Below are 22,265 nucleotides of genomic sequence, written 5' to 3' on the forward strand. Positions count from 1 at the left end.
TATCTACTATAAAAATAGTAGGCTGCACATCAAAAAGAACACTAGTTTAAAAAAAAATTATACCACATTGAAAGTTTTGGAGAGGGGTTTCTAATTAAAATGCAAAGTCAACATAATGCATATAATACAGATTCAGAGCTTAGTAACTCATAAATTCAAAAGCAATTGGAAATAAACCCATCTCAGGAGCATTGCCACATCTCATTCTTTTAAATATGTAGGGTTTATTTTCTTTTCATATAGGAGATATTTTTTTCCTCCACTACAACTTTTTCACTTCATGCACTAATTAAATCATTTAATCAGAAGACTCATTGGAGTGAGTATATGAATTGGGACTACATCCTTTGTGAGCACCAATGAGCTGTAGTCACAGTCTATAGGAGTGTTTCTTTCTTTATCCTGTTGGGTCTGTTCAGCTTCCTTTATTGTGTTGCGCTTTCAGTCTGTGTTGCTTGATAGCCAGCTTAGTGATTGTGGCATTCAATTAGATATGGGAAGCATGGTTTCAGCTTCTTCTTCTGAGGAGTTTGCTGAATCCCAGCTTCAGGGCTGCTGGCGTTTCTGAAATTTGAGTATATCTCTCTGTAATTGTGAACACACATCCTGCCATGCATCAGTTCATACTTCACTGAATTTCCTTACAGTCTGACCAATTCGTGAGAGGAGTGTGGTTTCATGTTTTTAAGAAAAACACTGTTTTACACAAATGTTTTCAGTCTGAGTGTTACATCAAAATTACATTCTGATTCCATGAGGGTCCTGCAAGAACATGGTGTTGGCCTGTTTCACAGTGAGTGAAAAGAAAACTTACAGTCTTTAATGGGAGCATTTTCACATGAGGTTAGAGCCAGAGGAGACACAAAATAACAGTAATGATGCCATGCCTTCTTTTCAGATCTATACTGATTAGCTAGGGAGATGTATTTATTATAACTAAAATACAGGAGGAGGGAGGGTTGTTGGGTTTTTTTGTGGTGGTGGGTTTTTTAAGTGCAAATTCCTTCACCTAAGCAGGAAAGCCGAAACAACATATAAAAGATTAGGAGTGGTATTTTGAAAAGAAGTAGTTTTTTCAAAATAATGGACAGTTAAATCATGGTGGACAGTGATCCCAGTAAGAGCCCCCACAGTAGAAGGCTTCAGCTACAAGATGTGCAGTCCTTGAGGAACAAATAGGGAACTAGCAGGTCAAAATACAGCAATAGTATTATGATCGTGTAAGGCATTATTGAGGCTGTCACTAGAGCAGTTATGTTTAACTTTGGCATTGACTGTTTCTTAAAGATGTTGACTGTTCTTTTAGGAATGAACTAGCATAAGGTTTAGCCAATGCCAGTATGGGAAGATGAGCTAAGTTTCCTATATTCCTAATAGAAACAAGGATTAAAAAGTTATGAAAGCTGAAGCAAAATAAGTTCAAAATAATAGGTACAGTTATTTAGTAGTGAAGGTAATTGTCTACTGGAGGAATGTATGTGGGATTTTGTACATGAATTCTTCAAATTCTGCATTTGCTGAGGAAATGAAGAGATAAATTTCTGTCATCTTTCAGGGCAGTCTCTCTTAAGTGTCCGTAAAAGAAACTTTATTCATTGCACTGCAGGGAAATAGCATGTTTTGTAGATAGATTATAAAGGAAAAAGTATCAGCTCAGAATAAAAGGTTCTATACTCAGACGACCAGCAGTCTGGTATCTTTCCTTTGACCAGCTGAGAGGGCCGGTTGTGAACACCAGCATTTAGGTCTTCTGGAAGAGAATTCAGAGAGGTGAGAATAATATGTAATCTGAAATCTAGGTCTCAATAAAATTTTCCAGACAGTAGTTACACTTTGATTCAGTAAATGTTATAGAAGCAGTATCATGGTAATTATAAGAAATTGTTAGACATGACTGGGATCTAAGAGGATTGTTTTCTCTTTGGCTTACAAAATACGATTATTGTGGTATGCTCCGCACTGGCGTACACATTTAAACAGACATCTCTCTCCGAACTCCTTTCATAGTTACTTTACACTAGAAGCTGTATTATCTTCAGTTGTGAAATGCATTAATATAAAACAAAATAATGATAAAAAACAGAGGCAGCCTGGCAACTTACCAGGCTTTTAGATTTTTGACGAGTTTAATTTTGAAAGTACCATTTCTTAAGCGATTCCTCTGTTTCTCTTTTAAACCTTACGAATAAAATACAAAGTGCTTGACAAAACATGTGAAGTTAGTTTTCCAACCACTTTACATTTTTTACCCTCTACTGAAACCCTACTTTTCAATTTTTGTAAATGGAACACTTATTTTTTTTGTTGCTAAAAGGTGTCAAGTTCTTTGAATATTACTTTCTTTAATGTTCTCATGTAGTTCAAATGATATGTGTGTGAAGAAAAAAATACAGCGAATGCTTTTAGGATGTTCAGTGCAGGTGTTCACAATTATTATCGACTTTAAATAATAATTTTAAAAAAAATATTGTGTATAGCTAATGAGCTAAACTGTAGGTCTATATCTTTGTGAAGCGCAGTAAGGCTTAGAATAAAAAGCCTTATACTTAGTAATGTTAGGTAAACCTTTCCTAGAAAGAGATTCAGACTGAAGATCAGAAAGAATTAGAAAAGAATGAGAAAAGACAGGCTTATAATGTGTATTATATTTGAACTGACTGTAGCTCTGTAAACATCCTCACAAATATTTATTTCCCACTATTTGCAGCCGGTAGTATAACCAAAAAATTAAGAAATAGAAAAAAATACTAATTTGGAGAGCAATACCATGGGGTTTTTTTATCTAGGCAAGACAGTCAAAACAAGAAAAAAACCTCACCTTCGTGTTATTTAAAGCAAGTTGGGATGTGTTAACATAGCTGTCAGCGACTGAAATGATAAAATTATCATTATTATCAAAAGCAGCTATAAACTGAACTCAAGGCATGCTTCAGGTTAGTCAGAAGAGGTCCTCTGTTTTTCACTGTGTGTGCTTGCTTGAAATGAAACTGTGTGTTATTGGTTAACTGGGATGCTTAGCATAATCACTTTTCAAGGCTGTGGTGGAGGGAGGTGATTATCACTGAGAACAGATGGGCAGGTCCAAAGCATTGCCAGATTCTGCACAAGCTCCATGTACTGTAGGTTCTATCTATCGTTTCTTCGGCATTTATAATTTTTATTCATTGAGCATATTTTGAAGGGCTAGCTGAGCTAGAGGTCAGGGAGCGATGACCCTACAGTTTAGCTTACAGATGTAGGACTGGGGAATTCAAAGTACTGTCACTATACATCTGAACGGATGGGACAGACTGCATTTTGTGTGTTTGCCTCCCTAAATGTATGAAAGGATTTATCTCCGAGTTTAACACTCTACTCTGCATCTGTAGCTCTCTGTGGATTATATTGTGTGTGTGACCAGAAATGATATTCTCAGATATGAACACTGTCTCTGCCTCTCCTAAAGTGCACCCTCCTAATGGGACCCGGTTTTATACTTTTCAGGTAAGTGAACTTTAATAAAACTGAAAGGATTTTTCTTGGTACTTAAACAAGAGGTAAACTTTGAGTAAGAGTAGCTAATAGGTTAAGAAGCTTATGTGTTAATTAGTTTTGTATTGGTAGGAGAAAATATGTAAGAAACCAATATTATCAGAGTAAGTCTGCTGCCTTAAAAAAAATCGGCATGTAACTTGTTCCTGAACAAATGTAAAATTGCATTCACAATGATTTTGCTATTGATTGTCTTTTCCAATAATATTATCATTTTACAATTCATTAGATTTGTAGTTCTTAAGATGGACCCACACTGTCTTCCTGATTAGTTCAGATAATCACTGTTAGCATTATCAGAAATTCCAAATTCATGATACAAAAAAATATTTTTAAAACTTTGTGTGTTGTACCTATCTGGATTTTTAAATATTAATCCTGAATGTAGTGTTATGCTAGCTGATGCTTAATTTAATTCATGTGGATACCAATCATACATGTGCAATTCATAGAACAGCAGAATCTATTGTTAGGATTATGAAGGTTCTAAGTTTTGCTTCATTCAGGTAAATAAGCTTGTGTGCTTAGTTAAAGGTAAGAATTTATTATATGCTCTAAATCTAATGTGCAAACCAGTCTAATTACAACCATGTTTTAGTAGCATTTAATTAAAAGAAATCTTCAGTGCCTTGGCTCTGAAAAGCTATGTAATCCTACATTAAGATTTAACAATAATTAAAAAACCCCACAACCCCCCTCCCCCAGCTGCTCTTTATAGCACTCCGGCTCTGCAGCACAATTCAAACGCACCACTACTTAAAGTGGCAATAGCTTTTTCAGCTCAGCCTCTGATACAGTTAGGATTTAAATAACCTTCCTATTCCTGATTGTATAACGGTTTAGTCTTTTGGTTAGGTTATTCTATTGTAGCGTGCTGTCTCTAATATGTAGTAAATCCTGTGTATGCTACCAGAGCAAAAAAACTGAGCCAATTAGAAGTTGATTATATAATGCATGGCAAACTTCCTTCACAAAATACAGGTACCCCATTCTTTGGGTCCAATAACTGCATTTCATTCTTGCCTTTTTTTAACCATTGTTTTTAATTGTACTGTCTTGCCCTTCTTACAGTGATGTCAAATGATAGTTGAGGGCTGTGCAGAAAGAGTGGCATCCTCCTAACAGTGACGATCTGCTGATCCTGGCAGTGATTCAGAGACATGAATGCCCCAGGCCTGTTCTTCTACAGTATGACTACTTTTTTCACACACTGAGATCTAAATATTCTGTACAGCCTCCTGTAGCTATGCTCTTAAACACAGTTCCTGACGTCAGGTATTCTTTCTGAGTGTGTCAAGTTGAAAAAGTCACTAAAATTAGGATGCTTGGTTGTGGTACCAAACTGAATATTTTATTATGTGGTACTTTCATAAAGTAAGCACTGACAACGAAGTACATATTTTTTTTTTTACAATATGTATTGTTGCTACTAGCAATCTCTGTGATTATTGTAAATATTATTCCACATGCAGAAAATTCTCTTTTAAAAATTATTTCTTCCACTGATTTTGAAGCAGAGGGGACAATAAATAAAAAGGAAATATAACCAAATTTCCTGATGCATTCTGGATACTTTAATGAGCAATGTAGAGTTAAATTACCTTGGAATGTAAAGCTGCTAATTCAGGACAGTCTGTGTTTGTGTTCTAGAATGGCAGGGTGTCATAAGTGATAAAAGAATCCCTGAAAAAATAAAAAAGGCAACCAGAGAAAGACTATATTTTCCTGTGATGCCCTTTTTAAATTATCTTTTTCTCTTTATTTGTTTACATATGTGCAGCGTAAAGAAAGATAAAGAATGCAACTTTCCAGCTCTTGTCTTGGCTTCCTTTGTTGTTCCTTGCTTCCTAGGGTTTGACCACCATGTTTGTGATATCTTCTCTTTCCCTCTTGAGTTTCTTCAGTCTTTGCTTACAAATGTAGTAATTGCTGAGAAGGACTTCATATAACTCTTGTTAATTGTTTTGATCAGTTTAAAACTATTTTCACCTTTTGCTTTCTTACCTATTGTATTGTTTCTGTATCTTACTTTGTAATCGCTTTGAGGCAGAGAATCTCTTTCATTTAAATAGCTTGCAAAATTATGGGACAGCTTAATGGTCCTTAATTCAAAATATATATGCTGGTGTTTAACCTAAATTTGTAAAAATAATCTTAACAAAGTCAATGTCTAGCATGATTAAAACTGAGCAAATACAAAAATTGTAAGGTGAGGGCCTGAACTCTGACTGATGGAGCGTAATGAGTGGTTAAGCTCCTGAATTAATTGTACATTGATGTAATGATTAAGCAGCTGAATTAATTGTACATTGATTTAGAAATGCAACATACTAATTCTTTCAGCAACAAAAATGCTTCTGAAAGAAGCACAAAACGTGTGTAAGTTGTAACTTTATTATTGGTATTTCACTGATGTTCTTAGGAAATAAGACTGAATTGATCTCAAGTGGCCAAGCAATCAGACTGGCCATATAGAGATGTATCTAGCAGAACACTTGAGCTGGGGAGAATCATAATTTGTGAGTATCTCTACAAGTTTTTTAGCATTTATTAAGATTTTAATCAAATGCTTTGAATACTATGCTTTAAAATCAACTTTATAAAGTCTGTTCACTTTATAAGTAAGCATAAATTGATACTTGAAGTCTGCCATAAATTTCCAAATTTAGAGACTTTCTTGCCTGATGAACTTGATTTCTAGTAGATTAAATAATAAAAAAAAATTTCTTGACAACTACGTGCAGCGTTTAAAATTCTATTTTCACCTGCAGTGACACAGGATGAATAAACTTTTTTTAACTTCTCCCTTCTCGCCCACTTTGTTGTGCTTTATTAGCTTCTTTAGTCTCCAGGACACTTAATGTTCAGAAAACGTATTGAATTTTAAAAATACATTAATATCTGCAACTATCTAGAAGATAGGAAATTCCTAGTACCTTTGTTCTGCTCAGGAAATCTGTCTTGAAACTCTGCAAATGTTAAAAGCGTGATTTGGTTCAGTGTATTCGCTGAATCAAATGCTATAATTAAAAGAAGATTAAACTTTGATCCCTGGACTGTTCTTGATTAAAGCAATTAAAATATAAAACTATATGAGAGGAGGTTATATAAAAAAAGTTAGGTACTGTATGAAAGGAAGGAGTTGTAATGCTATTATGAACAAGGTTTAGTTTTATAATAACCAAGGCAATACCAAAGTTTAGTTATTCATATTTCAATAACTGTTTCATCTCAATTTGCTTGTGCCATCCTTGGCAGACTTCTGCAGCTTTATGACAGAAAGCAATGATTTTCTTTCTTTTTGTCTTCGAGCTTGGGAAAAAGATAGTATTTCTGCCACTCTGTGGATAAATTTGTTTGCCAGCAGTCCCACAGTAAACATGTATCTTTCATGATCATTGTAAACATCAAAGTCCAATTTGCCTTACTCTCTGGTTGGTCTTGTATTCCACTGTATTTAGCCATTATCTGCATAAAATAATAATATGGGTGGAAAAGTTTGGATTAGAAATGAAATATTTTTAGCTTAGTTATTGGTTATGAAATGGAAAACATTAATACACTGACAAAATATTTTTAATTAGGATGTTTTTATAGAGAACTTGAGGGTGGTTCCTTTTTTATGAAAGTATAGCCCAAAGGAACTTAATCTTGAAATTTCAGTTTTCATTTTTGAAAGTTGTGTAATACTACTTTAATCATTTAAAAGGAACTTAGCTTTATGTTGGTGTTAGTCTTATCCAGTAAATATTTTTTGTTTTCATAAATTCGTTGTCTACACGAATACCTGTGTACACTAACTTGCATAACTTCTAAACATTCGAAATATCATCACATTGTGCATGTTGTTTATTTCAACAGAATTTGAAACTGAAAGAGCCTTTTTTTCTGTTTCAGCATCTTTGCAAAAGGAAAAAAATGAAATATTTCTATGAACGGTGTTTTTAACTCTTACAAGTTTCAGTTAAGCTAAGCACACATCTAAAGCACAGATCTAAGCACTGACCTAAATGAGGGCTAAAAGTACTTGCCGATAATCAGAATTTAGGAACTAGGCGTGTGCAGTAGAGAGGCAAACATGCTCAAATTGTGGCAGTACTTGGGGTCTTATGGATCTGGCTGCATCTTTAGCTTTGAAATCAGCAGTATGTAGTAATGGTTTCCATAAATGTTAAATACAAACTCTGAAATATTTGGAAGCAATACTAGCCCGTTTTATAGTCAGATGGGATTTTTGGTTTATAAACAAACTCTCATGAAAACTAGAATATATTCCTTTTTGCTATCAAGTAGTGAAGTAAAGGCTGGTTTTTTCGTAAACCTTGGGAGGCTAAAGCAATTTTTTAAAGTTATATGATGATCATAAGGTCTATAAAGAAATGAAACAACTTTTTTTACAAAACCTGCAGAGAAATCCTAAAATATGAATATGACATAAAAATGTAAATACTCTATGAAGTACTGTAAAAGTGCATCGCTGATCAAAGGTTTGAAACTGGGTTACTGGGAAACATTGGTATACATAAAACATATCTATCATCATGATACTGATTATTACCGCTTTTTATTTCTTGGCAACTAAATGTTACATTCCAATGATAGTGAATTAACAACAGAATGCAAACAAAAATGTTACTTTTTCCTACAAAATGTGCTTTGAGATGTGTGGAAAAAAGCAGATTCTATAAAAAGTACTAGTTTCACTCATTAGTTTTCCAATTAATTCATATATTAGTAGTTTAAATGAACTGTATACTTATCCAGAACTTCTGCTTTATACTGTCTTGTAGTTTTAGTGTTTAAGTAATGCTATTGTTCTTTCAAGTATCTTCTTATATGGAAATAGTAAATGAAACAAAAAACCTCTCCTGTAAGGGGAAGTATCTTGTTAAAATTTATAATTGCACTTATTAGCATATACTTAGCATGAGATTATGCTTTGGGTAGGTATGCCATGCTACTTTGTTTAGCAGGTCATAACTTTTCAACTGTTTTGGTGACTCACATATTTCTATGCAATATAATTTAATACCAAAAACAACAGCTTTTGAGTTTCTTTGAAGAAAACCCCAGTTCTATGAAAAAAAAATATTTTTGGTGATGGAGATGGGTTATTAGTCACCTTGTATCTGGCATGATCACTTGTACCAATACAAAATTCTTGTAAAGTGTATATTTGATGATTCTGTTCCTACTCTATGCAGACTTAATTGCATGTGTAGAAAATATACTATATATAACATGCAGAATAGGGCCAAAAATTTGTGTGTACTTTAAGAGCTGTGGCACCTGGTCCACAGAAGAACTGCAGAACCTGATCTTGTCTTGAACCCTTCAGCTGCCAGAGCATATGGACAGCTCCTTTCAGCAACACTCTGCCAGGCATGGGATTTCTCCCTTAGTTTTGCTTTCTTTAGTTTTTTTCTCCTCTTACTTAACACGCTGACACAGTACATTTTTTTTGCAAACACAATGTAAAAGTACTAAAGGTATGTTCTTTGTGCAAGCAGCAAGTCCATAGCCAGTTGGTAACTTGTATTAGTAATGCTGGTAAACATCACTAAAGGTCAACTATAACAGGAGCCAACTGAATAATTGGTTTTATATGCAAAAAGTTGTGGTACAGATCTTGTAAGTTATTGTAGACTTCAGAAGGTTTGAAAGCTGTGTTAGTGAATATAAATAACAGTGGCGGAAAGGCTGAGCGTGAGGTGTTTTTAAAAACTTCTGACATGTTAACGATGACAGAAAATAGTAATGCTGGACCAGTGCTTTACCCTGTAGCCAAAAACCCCCCAAAACATTAAAACGTCTGGGCAGTGTCAAATGCAGAAGACAATAATAAAGTGATTTGCATTGCAAGTAGCTTGGAAATATTTATAGACATATAAGTGGGTTTTATATAATTTTGGAATTTAGGAATTTCAGAGGAATAGTGTGAGCAATATGCTTACAGGCTCTATTACTCAGAAATAAATGACAAATGGCAATAGAGGCTGGTCTTACATTACAAGTGAGTGTTATTTATTCTTATTTACTATAATTTTTCTGTGATACGTATTTTTATTGCCTGTTTTGTGAAAAACAAAATTAAAGCTTTTCTGCTCTAATACAGACATGTTAATGCAGTGTTAATCTGACTATACCCCAAAATATTAATATTCTCTATATTCAAACAAATGTAAATTTTTAAGGGAGAAATATTTTAAAATTTTATGCTTTAAAACATGTTATACCAAATAAACTTCCAGTAAGTTTCATCTGGTAGCACTGTTAGGTTTTTTCTTTATTATTATTTTTGTTGAATGGATAAGACTGACTGAGCATTTGGTAATCGGTCCACCTATACTGACAATTGGTATGCTTAATCATTTTACCAAGTTGGTGGGAATGTGGCACTTGGACTCCAAAAATGGAACAGAATTATTCAGGCTGACAGGAAAATAAGAACATTGCCTAAGTGTTCAGCTAAAAAGCCTTAAAACCGTGTTACTGTGAATTATTTAATGTAATGTGCATTAAGTATCTAGAAAAATAATTTTGTTTGCACAAGGGTTTTTTTGCATAATTCTGTTGTTCCAGAGGACTGTGATTTGTGTCCATCAGAGCTCATGAAAAAAATGTCCTTTACCACTGGCAATCCTGTCCACTTCTGTGACACAGAAAGTATCTTTGAAAATCTACTTGTTTTCAGGTCAGTTTCTGACTTTGGCTGGAATCATGCTGAGCTGCCCCAACTGCCACCACATACTTTCTTCCTGCTTAAAAATCAGTAGCAGTGCATGGCACCGCATTTTCCATTGTGTTTTGTTTTGTTTTGTTTTCCCAGCCAGTCAATAAAATGGTCTGTTTTTATGAATACGCTGTTCTGTATGCAGTAAAATGGGAAGGGTGATTTGACTAAATATTAACTAACTGCTTTGATCTTTAGATACCTTTGCATCCTTCTTTGGGTGGAAACACACATTGCTTAAGAAAGAAATTAAAAACATTATGGTTCTAAGATAAGCCTAATTACCATGACTTTGGTAATGGAAATCCTTCTCCCCAAAAGCCACAAGACAAAACCAAACATGTGCACACACACAGACACATGCTTTCCAAAAAAACAATTAAGAAAATAATCAAGCCTAGAATGAGTCTGCTCCTAGTATTTTTCAGTTGTACAGACTTAGTAAATTATGTTGTTTACTCCAAAAATATGATAATTAGAGTAAGCAAAGAATACAGGACCTTAAAATACGTACATAAAATAAAATAGAGCTTAAAGGCTTTGTGTCTTAAGTCAATATTCATGTAAATTTTCCTTTTGCCTGTCATACAAAAATATTTTGTCCACATAATAGCATTTTTTCATGTGTTAAAACTGAACAATAGCCAAGAAGAGCAGTCAATGTACCTTTCCTATGAATTCAGAGCGTAACCAATACTACTTTGCAAAGTAATGGAGTAAAGAGTGAGGAAGTAAATTTCTGTTTTTCTGACAGAAGCACTGGGGGTAAAACAGAGCTGCTGTTTCTTTTGCAGCTGCGTGCTTGTGACCAATAAAAGCAGGGAACCAGGAGAAAGAATAGCAGTAGGAGTGCTTTCCTTCTATTCCAGAAATAGGATCATGGTACGGTTTCTGAATCATAGCTGGAAACCATGTTTCTGGTTCAATTTTAGAAGTGCTTTCAGTGTTGGATTCTGAACCTGGGCTTCTTTTACTATAATTTGCATAGAAAATAAAACTAGAGGAAGAAATGTGCTGATATTTTCCAGAATAGTAAGAATACTAAGGATTATTTCACAGTAATGTCTGTTGGTTTGATATTGACTGGTCTGTTCTCATAACTGAACACAAGCTCTATAGAGGGAGATAGCAGAATGTTTGGATAAAAAGCTTTTCTTATAGGGAAAAATAGAACAATATAGGTATAACCTGTTCAGGAAGCACAGATTGTGTCTCTGTGAACAGGTGTCCTGTATAAATTGTGATGATAATCTATTGGAAATGGCATGTTTTTTCCCTCGATGAATATTACCAATCTTGATGTGCAGCACTGCTGAAGCTTTCCCATCCCTGTCTGGAGGGGAGTGTAAGTAGTTTGCTGATTTCATTGTACATTTCAAACATATTCTTTGTAGTTGTCTCAGATCTAGATCATACTGCCCCTCCTTGATTTGCTACACACTGGACCAAGAAGAGGACAGTACCACTTCCTGGTATTTAATAAAAGAGGGTGTTTGGTCTGGAAACTTTTAGCTCTGTCTTGACTAGCTTTTAGTACTATATATAGCTTGAACTTCAAAATTCTTCTCAGTGTAACTTTCACTGTCTGAAAACCTGAATTAGTCAGCTGTAAGAACATAAATGTAGCTCTGTAAATCAGCTGATAAGCCTATATGAATTAGATATCCTTTAAGAGCTGGAAATACTCTATATTGGCACTTAAAAAAAAAAAAAAAAAAAAAAAAGAACTGTTTTTGTTTGGAGAAATATATATTCTAGAGAGGGATATAGTTGCATAGAAACAACTTACTAGACTTGGAAAAAAAAAAAAAAAAGTAAAAGGAATTAGCACAATTACCAACTAGCACAGTATCTACTTTCCTTTATATTAAGTATTTTGTCCTCACAGTCTTTTTGTACATAGTTCATAAATTTGTAAGGTAAGAAGATCCGTTGCTTGCCTGTTACTCATGTTGCATTTACACATACAGTCTTCGTTATCAGCAGCATTAGCTCATGATGTTGAGAGATCGGTGATCTACCTCCAAATTTCTTCTTTTTCTTGCTCTGTCTTAAGGCAAGGAAAAAAGCATATGAAGACAGACAGTGCAAAATACTTGGCATGTTGAACTGTCTTATGGTTGAAGGCAAGCAATAAAATGCATTATTTTAATGTTTTTCGGTAAGTTGAGATGTGAATATACTTTTTTGCAGAGGAAAGAACTAGCCTAGATATGTCTATTTTGGGGAAATTACTGTGATAGAAGCATTAAAGTATTCTAATTTTACCTTTATTCATAGGTTGTATCTTCATTTTCAATGAATTAACGTTAATATACATCACAAGGTTTTTAATACTATATTTCTTAGTAGTGAATTCAGTAAATAAATTTTATTTCACTTCATCAATTCCTGTCAAATATTCAGTTTGCAGTTATGTTTAGCATAACATTTGTGGAGGACTATGAGGCTAGAATTGTTTTGAAATGACAGCTGACATAACTCATTTGATATTGTGATTCACTCAAATGTGTAAACAAATTAGAAAAATATGGATTCAGTATTTCCATTGAAAGAATTAGAATTACTGATTCATGGAAATTTGTGATCTGTTTATATTTTTTTCACTAGGAGGAATTATACAGTTTCCCATGACTAAGACTGCTTGTTCCTATGCAATGTGTTATTTCTAGTGATAGGTCTAACAAAGTATAAGGTGATTTTTTAAATTTATTTTTCTTTTAAATTAGGTATTCTAATACTGCATACATGGTGGTGGCACAATGTGAGGAATGATTTTTGTCTACACCATCAGCCATAATAGTGTTGTTGAACAAAGCCAGAGTGGTGAGGAAATGCCAGTGGCACTGGAAATGCATTGAGGGTGTGATTACATGTAGAGATATGGTTGTGCTATAAGCCTACCCAAGGTGTGAGGGAAGCTACTTGATCTGGATTCCTGTGCTTATGTCTTATTTTAGTAAGTAGCATGGCAGAATAAAAGTTAATCTTTAGAGCAAAGGAGGAGGATCTGATGTCTGTATCACCCATGTTTGGCGGTCAGGTGGGTTATTTTGAACTAGGTCTAGTCAGGTCCCATTAGCTGAACATCCACGAATGGATAGAAAGCATTAGATGCACTCTCAGACATCATCTTTCATTTCATCCAGGAGGCATCCAGTTCAGGCATTCTGAAATCACTTCATGATGCAAACAAAAGCAAGTTGAGACAATGGGGAAATTTGCTTCAGACCTCCTGATACAAACTGAAACACTAACTCAGACTTGTATTCTGTAATGGCAGGCTCTGATAAACAGCATTTCAGAATAAGGGCCAAGTTCTGTGAGTCACAAATTACATTATGGGAGAGCGTATTCCTCTGAAGGAGTCCAGAAAGATAAACCTTCCTATGTTGAGCTAATCTTTATCAATATAGTTATATTGATAAAGACTATGTTGACTCTCTAATGTCATACAGTCCTTTCAGATGAATCTTTTCAAGGCATACTATTTACAGTGTGTTTTATTATTTTCCTAGGACTCTATTACTAACAGATATTAAAACTGAATTTGGAATTCTCCAGCAGCTTCCAGTTTAGTACCAGGAGACACAATCCTCTCTTCTTTCAGCAGATGTAACAGTCACCATCATGTTTCTCACATCCATAAAACTAACACAGCTCACATACAAATACAAGTCAATGAAGAAAGAATGAGCAATTCTGGAACAATTTCAGAGAGATAATCAGAAATAGTTTGTTGGGTTTGTTGTTTGTTTGGTTGTTTTGTTTTTTTTTTTTTTTTCTTTTTTAACTTCAGATAAAGGTATAAAACTCAATTCATGTAACCAAACTATTATTTAAGGAGCCAAGGAAAAATTCAGGTTAGTAGGCACTATGAACACCAAACTAAAAGTTACCCATTAAGCTAAAGAATCTGTCAATTCTACATAGATCATCCCTCAAGAAACATTACTTTTTACTTCTATTTTTAAACATAGTATCTTTCCAAGCACACAGAAAGCTTATCTACAGATATCACTTGGAAGAGATTTATGAGAATTCCTAGATGTTTGATGGACAGCTGTAATGGGTTCATTATGGAGGAGTCGTGCTTTGAATTGCTTCTTGGAGTTGGATTGCTGGCAAATAGTTGAATAGCTATCTTCGTTCATTCAAAGTAATTTTCGAATCATCAGTCATGGTTTTTAGTTAAAGCTTAATTGGATTTTACATTTACCATAGTCTAATCATGTTTAGTACTCAATATGGCTTCATTTTTTTTCTCTTGGAAGTCACTATTTGTTGTTGCATCCATTTAAGTAGTAAGAAAAAAAAATGTGAAACTTATGTTCAGATATATTCTACTGTGTTCCTTTTTTCTAAGGGTGACTCAGTGAATAATGTGCAGAATACAGCTGCTACGGAATGCAGTAGAAACAAGTATCTTTTCTTCCAGTACTGTGCTCTAGTACAGCGCATCTTTGGTGACTAGAAGGCAGACAATACTTTCCGTAACTGATATGAAAGCCTGTCCCAGTTTCTGTGTACTCTGAAGGAACTCACACTTTTGCAGAGTTCTGCCACTAAAGAAGTGGTATCTAAAGTCAATAGTGTGTCTCAGCTTTGTCAGTATTCACTATTCACTGGTGCTGATTCCAGTTTTCCAGACAAAGGAACTCTAGAAAAGTGATCTTACCTTTCAGTGTCTCTAAAATAGATGCAAAGTGACACAAAAATGTGCCTAATCAAGTAACAGAATTCATTCAGTTTCTGTGTAGCAAATGAGTCCATCAATAATTAAAATAAATGTCTCCTGACAAGGCAAAGTTCATATTTTCCATTGCATTTTGCTTTTACCCTCTCAGTACCAGCATTTCAGACCCAGCAGGGCACTACATAGTGCACAGCACCTTTGGCATTTGTGGAATTAGAGCTCCTAAGGGTGATGTCCCAGGTAGACTAGAATTGTAATATATTTGAGCTGTTTACATATTTAAAAAATAGATATACTTTTTATATTTAGCACAATATTAAACCCCTCCTAGCCTGTTTTTATTATCTATTAAATACACCTTTAATTGGATTATTTCTGTAGTTCTTATTAATCTTCAGCACTTTTTTATTATGTGATTTTTGTAAAAAAAAACAAAAAAAACAAACAAAAAACAAACAAACAAACAAACAAAAAAAAACCACAAGATTTGTGGTGAAGGTGATGTTCCCTGATAATGGTCATTTTTAGTCTGCACTCTTATAGGACATTTTCTTGTTGTATACTTTTAATAATTTCAGGTTACAATTTGAAGCAACACACTTTTGGTCGGGTATTAGTATGCAGTTGTCAGTTATCATTTTGGGACTTAGATAGGAGATAGGCCAAATAACCTTTATGCAGAACTGCATTCTTATGCTCAGAGTAAATCAGCAGGGACCATGAGGGAAAAAAAAAACAAAAACAAAAACAAACAAAAAAACAAACAAAAACAAACAAACAAACAAACAAAAACAAACAAACAAACAAAAAAAAAACCAACCAAGAACAAAACTACTGTTGGAAGTTTCTCACAGTTCTCACTTCCCTTCTTACTCTTCCAGGAACAGCAGTATATGGCAACACATCACAGACTGCATCTGTTTCTCTATTCTGAGTAGCATAACTCCATTGGACGTTTGACATTCAGGATAAGTTTCATCTTCTCTCTCACCTTTGGCTTGTGAGGAGATTCATAACAGGTCTCTGAAACCAACTCTCTTTCCATTACATATGATTTTTTTAATATTCATAGACTATTTATAGAGAGAAGCTTAGTCCTCTGGAAGCATGAAAGTATCAGTAATGTATTAGTGTCGAATTTAATCTCTAATCTTTGTAAAACAACAACTGAGAGAAGAGTCAATCTTTTTTATTCAACAAGTGGAGGATTTCATTAGATTGCCTAATTTTAAAAGCCCTTCCCTCTTAATGTAGGAGTCTTAAACATAATGCCTATCTGTAAGGTTTTTTTTAAATATAATTTCTAGAAGTGGAAAATAAGCAAATATATTCCCCATTTAGTCTATCTTTTGCTTCAATTTACATCAGCTCTTTGCTTTCCTGTATAAACAGAGAAATCTGATGTGCATTGAAGTCTTCTAACACCAGCTCCCGGTCCTGTTTAAGTCTCATTGATATTCATTGGAACATACTGAGGACTTTTCTAAACAGCTCTGGACCCACAGTCCCCTGATTCTCTCTGAGCATCCTTAATTTTAAAACTATGCTAAGAAAATGTGGTGGCATGACCCTGAAAGTAGGCAGTATTAGATATAATGGTTAGACCTTTAGGTTGGTTCTTATCTCTAAACTAAGACAAATGTGATTTTCTCTCTTCTAACACCTATTACTTTCTGGAGAAAGAGCAGTTTGCACTCTTCTAGTCATTCAGAATCAAAAAATTATCATGATTCCAGCACAGTCTGTGACTCTCTCTAGAGTAACAGTGATGGAATCTACTAGAACAATAATTTATCTAGTGTATTCTAAGCATTTAAGGAGAAAAGGAAATTCAGAAGTTCAAAGGAAATGCTCATGAGAAAAACCATGCTCTTATTTGTCAGTCTTTTAAAATGATACTTTAAAGGGGCAGTTAGTTGTCCATTTCTGTTGTAAAATCAGTTGTTATAGTAACAATAAAGATCCTAATTCTGCAAAAAATGTAAAAGAATAGATGCCTCCCCTGTCTGTATGACAGACCACTGATTTCAAGGGAGTTATTCCTAATACATGACTACAAGCATCTATGTATCTTCATAGGACCAATGCCTGTCTGTCTTGTAAATTTGCTATCTAGCTTTTGCTAAAAATGATATGTCAAGTTAAGTGAAATCAGGAACATTATTTCATCAACTCTCTGATACTTTTTTAGAGAAGTGACACTTGCAGGTGTACCTGTAGCTGTTTGCATAGTCACTATGCTAATAAGCATAGTGAAACACTGCCGCTCTCAATATTTCCTGCTTTCATTGCAGGACTTGTCTGCTATTTTAAATGTTTGGGGTTTTTTTCCTGAAGTACGATGATAATGTTGTGAAACTCCAAAATAAGTGTTTTGGAGCAGTTTCTAGGTCAGTAGTAAATTAATCCATTTATGCCTTCAAGAGCATTGACTTCTTTAAATAATACATGTTTTGCATTTTAAGGTAAACTATATGAAGTAGATCCATACTTCCAGCATGCTTGTAAGCTGTTATAAAAAATTTGGTTTTATTCTGACTTATATTCTGAAATGTCTTGATAAAGCTTAACCCTTCAAAATTTGAGAAAACTTTCTTACAGCAGTACTTAAGCAGTCACTTTTTCACTGGAATATTTTCCCCAGTAATTATATATCAAATAAATATATATATATAAACTAAATATACAAATTTATATATATATAGATAAGTGAATATGTGCATAAATATATATACGTTTAACTATGAAAAAAATAGCACTTTGGAATCTAAGTGGCAGGACATTGGAAATCTTTGGCACACTAAAAGAATCCTTAAGAGTATGGGGTTTTTTGGTAATTTTGAGGGATTCCAGCAGTCAGACTTTAAAAATACCTCTGAGGAAGCATGAACTCCTACAGCTACATAGTTGTCATTAGCTGTCATAGGCCACTTAAATACATTGTTGAGTATCATTTAATTGCTGACACTATTCATAAAAAGTTTTGTGTCTTTCCAAATTTGAGGGTATGGTAATCTAGTCTTGTTTTGCATAGGTGCAATCAGCTAAAGGCTTATTGTGTGGCCTTTGAGTAAAATAAGACACTAATGAAATTCTGATGTCCTGGTGGAAGTGCAACTGAAGCCTCTGATACGTCACTGGAACAGGGACCAGGATAGGAGTTTAGCCTTGTATGCTGAACTCTGTCATACTCCTAATCCTGTGGGTAGGAATATGATACATGTGAAATGCTCAAACAATTCAGGATCTGGTTTCCATGCTGTGTGACTAGTTGGGAGCTCTGTAAATAGAACTTTTTTTATTCCTCAGCTTTTTGACTGCTTTCAGAATATCACTGGGTAAGGTTGTATAGAAAACTGGTGGACAGAGAGTGAGCTTACCTTCCATTTCTCCAGAAAAGAATGCCCTGTCCAGGCAATTGTTTCTCACTGTTCCCATTTATTATCTGAGTGAAGCAAATTTCACCTTAAGACTTTTACCTCTTGGAGATTTCTGGTTTTAAGGAAGCTGGGGAAAATGAGCATATAGTAGGAGCTGATAGTTCACACGTTTGCATGTTTCCTCTCTGGGATTCATTCATAGAATGCCAGATTTCAGAAAACTGCTTTTGAATACTTGATTTCAGTTTCAGGAAAAAAATCTATTAGTTTATCACCTATCAATGAGGAATGACTTCCTTATTGCTGTGAGCTGTGAGGTGAAGAGTCAAGGGCCAAATGTACAAGGAGATATTGGCATGACCCTTATTTTGTCTCAGAGCTTTCACTAAAAATATAGGAATGCCATTGTATCTAAGTCTAAACCCACAGTTCAGTAACAGAAAGAAAATTTGGATTAGGTAAATAATTAAGCACCTGCAAGACTTGAAAATCTCATTTAGCCTATCTTTTTTTTTCCCAAAGGTTGACAGAACAAGGGGATGTAAGTATGTTGGCCAACACAGTTCCCTCTATGACTATGTCAAGACCAAATGTGTTTCCTTTTGGCAAATCAGCATTTATGAAATCATCACTGGTAATTCCCTGTTCAGCAAACAAAAACTTAACGAATCTCCTAGATCTCTGGACTAGAGTTAGGTCTTCTGAAGATCACAAATTCTTGTAAGAGGAAGAATTTGGACACATGAATTCTTTTCATTAAAGAGAGGGTTTTGCCAGTGAGACAATGAGCATTCATATTGATCTTGAGAAGTTTAAGTGAGAAGGACTCATAGTGTGGCTGAAGAATATACTGGAAGCTTTCCTATGGCAGCTGCAGCATGTGAGATCCAGATCACAAACTGGATTGCATTTCTCTCACACACGAAAAAGGATTTGGATATTTTCAAATTCGAATCCCACTCATTTCATATACCAGCTGCTGTATCACCATTTAATCTCCTTTTATTCCACTTACAGTTCTGATATAGTTACAGTTCTTTTAACATCTCATTGAACGTGACAAAAATACACATTTAGATAGCAACTGAGTATAAAGGATGGTATCACTGGATGGTATAATCTACTGAAGGAATAATAAAAGCGTTTTCATTCCATATGTTCTGCATATTTGGTAAAACCAGGCATGTTAGCTCTGATTTTTTCACCTCACATTTGCATGAAACCAGTGTAAGAATGGAAAGTCAAACCTATTATTTTCTTCCATTTAATTTCTAACAACTAACAGTGTTCTATTACATCCTGGCAGGGTTTAATTAAAGGCTCTGGGGATTTTCCTTAAGCTAAGGTTTGAGATTCTTCAGAAAACTCAACTGAACTTATCTAACCAGAAGAAAGCTAGCAGGGTTGTTGTCATCTTTTTTTGTTTTTTGTTTTTTTTTTTTTGTTTTTGTTTTTTTTTTTTCTTGTTTTTTGTTTGTTTGTTTGTTTTTTGTTTTTTATTTATAGCGTATATGTGTCTTTGTGCGTGATGTGTAGGAGTTAAAATAATTTCAATTATATGTACAATTTCTATAAATGAGTGAGCACAGCTAAGACCCATTTTTTGTTAAGTGAAGGAACAATTCTATTTTTTCTCATTTCAGAAACAAATTTGGATTAGAAGTCAAGGGAAATATAGATATCCTCCATTTCTGTTTTAGGGTCCTCGAAGGACTCATCTTTCTAATGTAGAAGTTTCACCTTCACTTTCAGGGCAAGGTTCACCTCACTTGATGTTCTATATCTGTACAGTGAAGCGCTACCCAGACTTGAAACCTACTTGCAACTCCACCAACCACTTTTCTGTGTACTGTGTAAAGATATAAACTACTCTAAAAGTACCTCTTTCTAAGATTTTGAGGGCAGCTGAGGATGGTTAGCTTTGACTTCTCATGTACTGATTTTTGGTCAAATGAAACTTACCTGTAGTGTCCAGAGGCTTAAGAGTGAATATTTGTTTTGTTCTTAAACTTAGCTCATATTTTTGCATTTTGAAAATTTAAGGAGTAGGTTATTCTTGATGAAAATTTAGTATGTGCTCACTGTCTACTTACTTGGAGGAAAGCAAATCTGAATATGAAAACTGTATATTCAATCACTTTATGAAAAAATGGATAATCTGATAGGAAGGTTTGATGTGTGGTTGTCTGATCCTTTTTTGCCTGACATGATTTTAGAGAGTATGTTATAGACATGGAAAAATGACTAATATAAACATCATTCACTGTTTTTTATATCAAACATTATGTATATAATCATGATAAGACTGAGGTTTTTGGTGAAGAACGGGTGTAGTTTGGGTTTGTAGATCAATCCTTCTTTAAAGAACACATCTAAAAATACCTTTTGTTTATATCTGTAGTAGAGTTGGCTATGCTTTCAAATTTAAATACTTTCTCTACGGTATGTTTATTCTTCTTGCATTGCGGAAGGAAATTTCTGGGTAATATTCAAAATAATTTTGATATAATCCTATCTGTCAAGAATTGAGAGACAGAGCAAAACAGAATTAATTATGTCGAAATTTACATATCAAAAGATCAATCTTGATTTAATAAATAATGGTGTATTATGCTTTATAAGAACCATATATTAAAATTGTCAGCCCTTTTAAATGCTATATGATCCTTTTTGGGTAAAAATAGAGGAACTACACAGGTTGATTTTAAGAAGTCAGAGAGTTTAAGGGAAATCTTGTTCATTTTTCATACATATTGTCTAATCTTGATATCAGACATCAACTCTACGTAAAATCAAACCCTTCTGCTTGGTTAAAGGAATACACTCAGGTTTGTAAGAACAAACATTAGACATATTGCTGAAATTCAATGGAATTTGTCACTTTAGAAAAGTGATGAGAGATATTTCTGCAGAATTCAAGGAATGCTCTAGTGAACAAACAATTATATAAGGAGCTATTTCATTATGGAAAATTACCATTATTTCTCTTATTGAAGTGTAATTGTAAAATTAATTGTAGATTTCACCATACAGTATGGCTGAAAGTTAAAGTCTATCCCAGTCTGTCTTCTGCCATCTTATTTGATTCCATACTGAAATCCATCATAGGAAGATGATAAAAAATTCTACAAGTGCATCTATCAAATAAAAGCATACATCCAATAAATAAAAGCTTATATAAGACATAACAGATTGAAGGGAAACTTTCCTTTTGTATTCTGGCTCTGAAAAGTAAGCTTTTTCTTAAGTAGAAGTAGAAAGACCAAAGAACTGCAGCTTTTTTTCACTATTTCAAGCCATCTGTGATGGTCATAGCACTGATTTGCAGCAGGTTGAAAATGCTATGAACTGTACAGTAAGATAATATATGTAGGTATCAGCTAGGTTCTTGAAGTCTTTAATGCTTTGGTTCTAGCTTAGTGTTGTTAGGCAGTTTGTATCAAACAAATGGAATAGCTTTAGATAAGCTGCTGTCTGGAAAATATTTTACCAGGTCTAGGAAACAATGACTGTTCTCTAAAGAAACCAACTCTGTAACTGCAGTGTCTATGGACTTCTACTGAATCTAGGAACAACAAATTAGTAAAGAAGTTAGGGAGCTACTGTCTAGAAAAGGAAGGAGTACTGGTCAGTGACTGTCACAGACTAAAAAATTATATTGACCCCAGATACTGGGCGTCAATCTCAAATGTGAGTTTATATGAGTAAATATATAAAATAGATAAAATATATTCTTAAACTTTTCTTTTTGTCATTAATGTTGAACCATTTCTCAATATCTCAGATATTTTAAAAGTCCTGTACTTCAAGTGAGCTGCTTTGAATGGAATTTTTTAGGGTCCACTGGTTGAGTATTTGATGCAGAAGGTGCCACAGTTCATTAGCCAAGGATTCCTTCCATAGGGACAGAAAATACAACTCACTG

The 22,265-nt window shown here is 34.2% G+C and overlaps 1 protein-coding gene across 20 annotated transcripts in view; it reads left to right on the forward strand.

Moving 5' to 3' along the window:
• Positions 1-22,265, forward strand: part of PPFIA2 (PTPRF interacting protein alpha 2) — a 349,964-nt gene that overhangs the window by 106,459 nt on the left and 221,240 nt on the right. For 3 of the 20 annotated variants that reach the window (XM_032999754.2, XM_032999755.2, XM_032999756.2), the window contains exon 1: positions 3,081-3,483. The exons of the other annotated variants lie outside the window; for them this stretch is intronic. In XM_032999754.2, the coding sequence (XP_032855645.1) occupies positions 3,403-3,483 (81 nt within the window). In that variant the 5' untranslated portion in view covers positions 3,081-3,402. Of the gene's footprint in view, positions 1-3,080; positions 3,484-22,265 lie in introns of those variants that run through there. 20 annotated transcript variants of the gene reach the window in all.

The sequence above is a fragment of the Tyto alba genome, unplaced genomic scaffold, assembly GCF_018691265.1.
Source record: "Tyto alba isolate M040663 unplaced genomic scaffold, T.alba_DEE_v4.0 Super-Scaffold_2, whole genome shotgun sequence".
In the NCBI taxonomy this organism is placed as follows: Eukaryota; Metazoa; Chordata; class Aves; order Strigiformes; family Tytonidae; genus Tyto; species Tyto alba.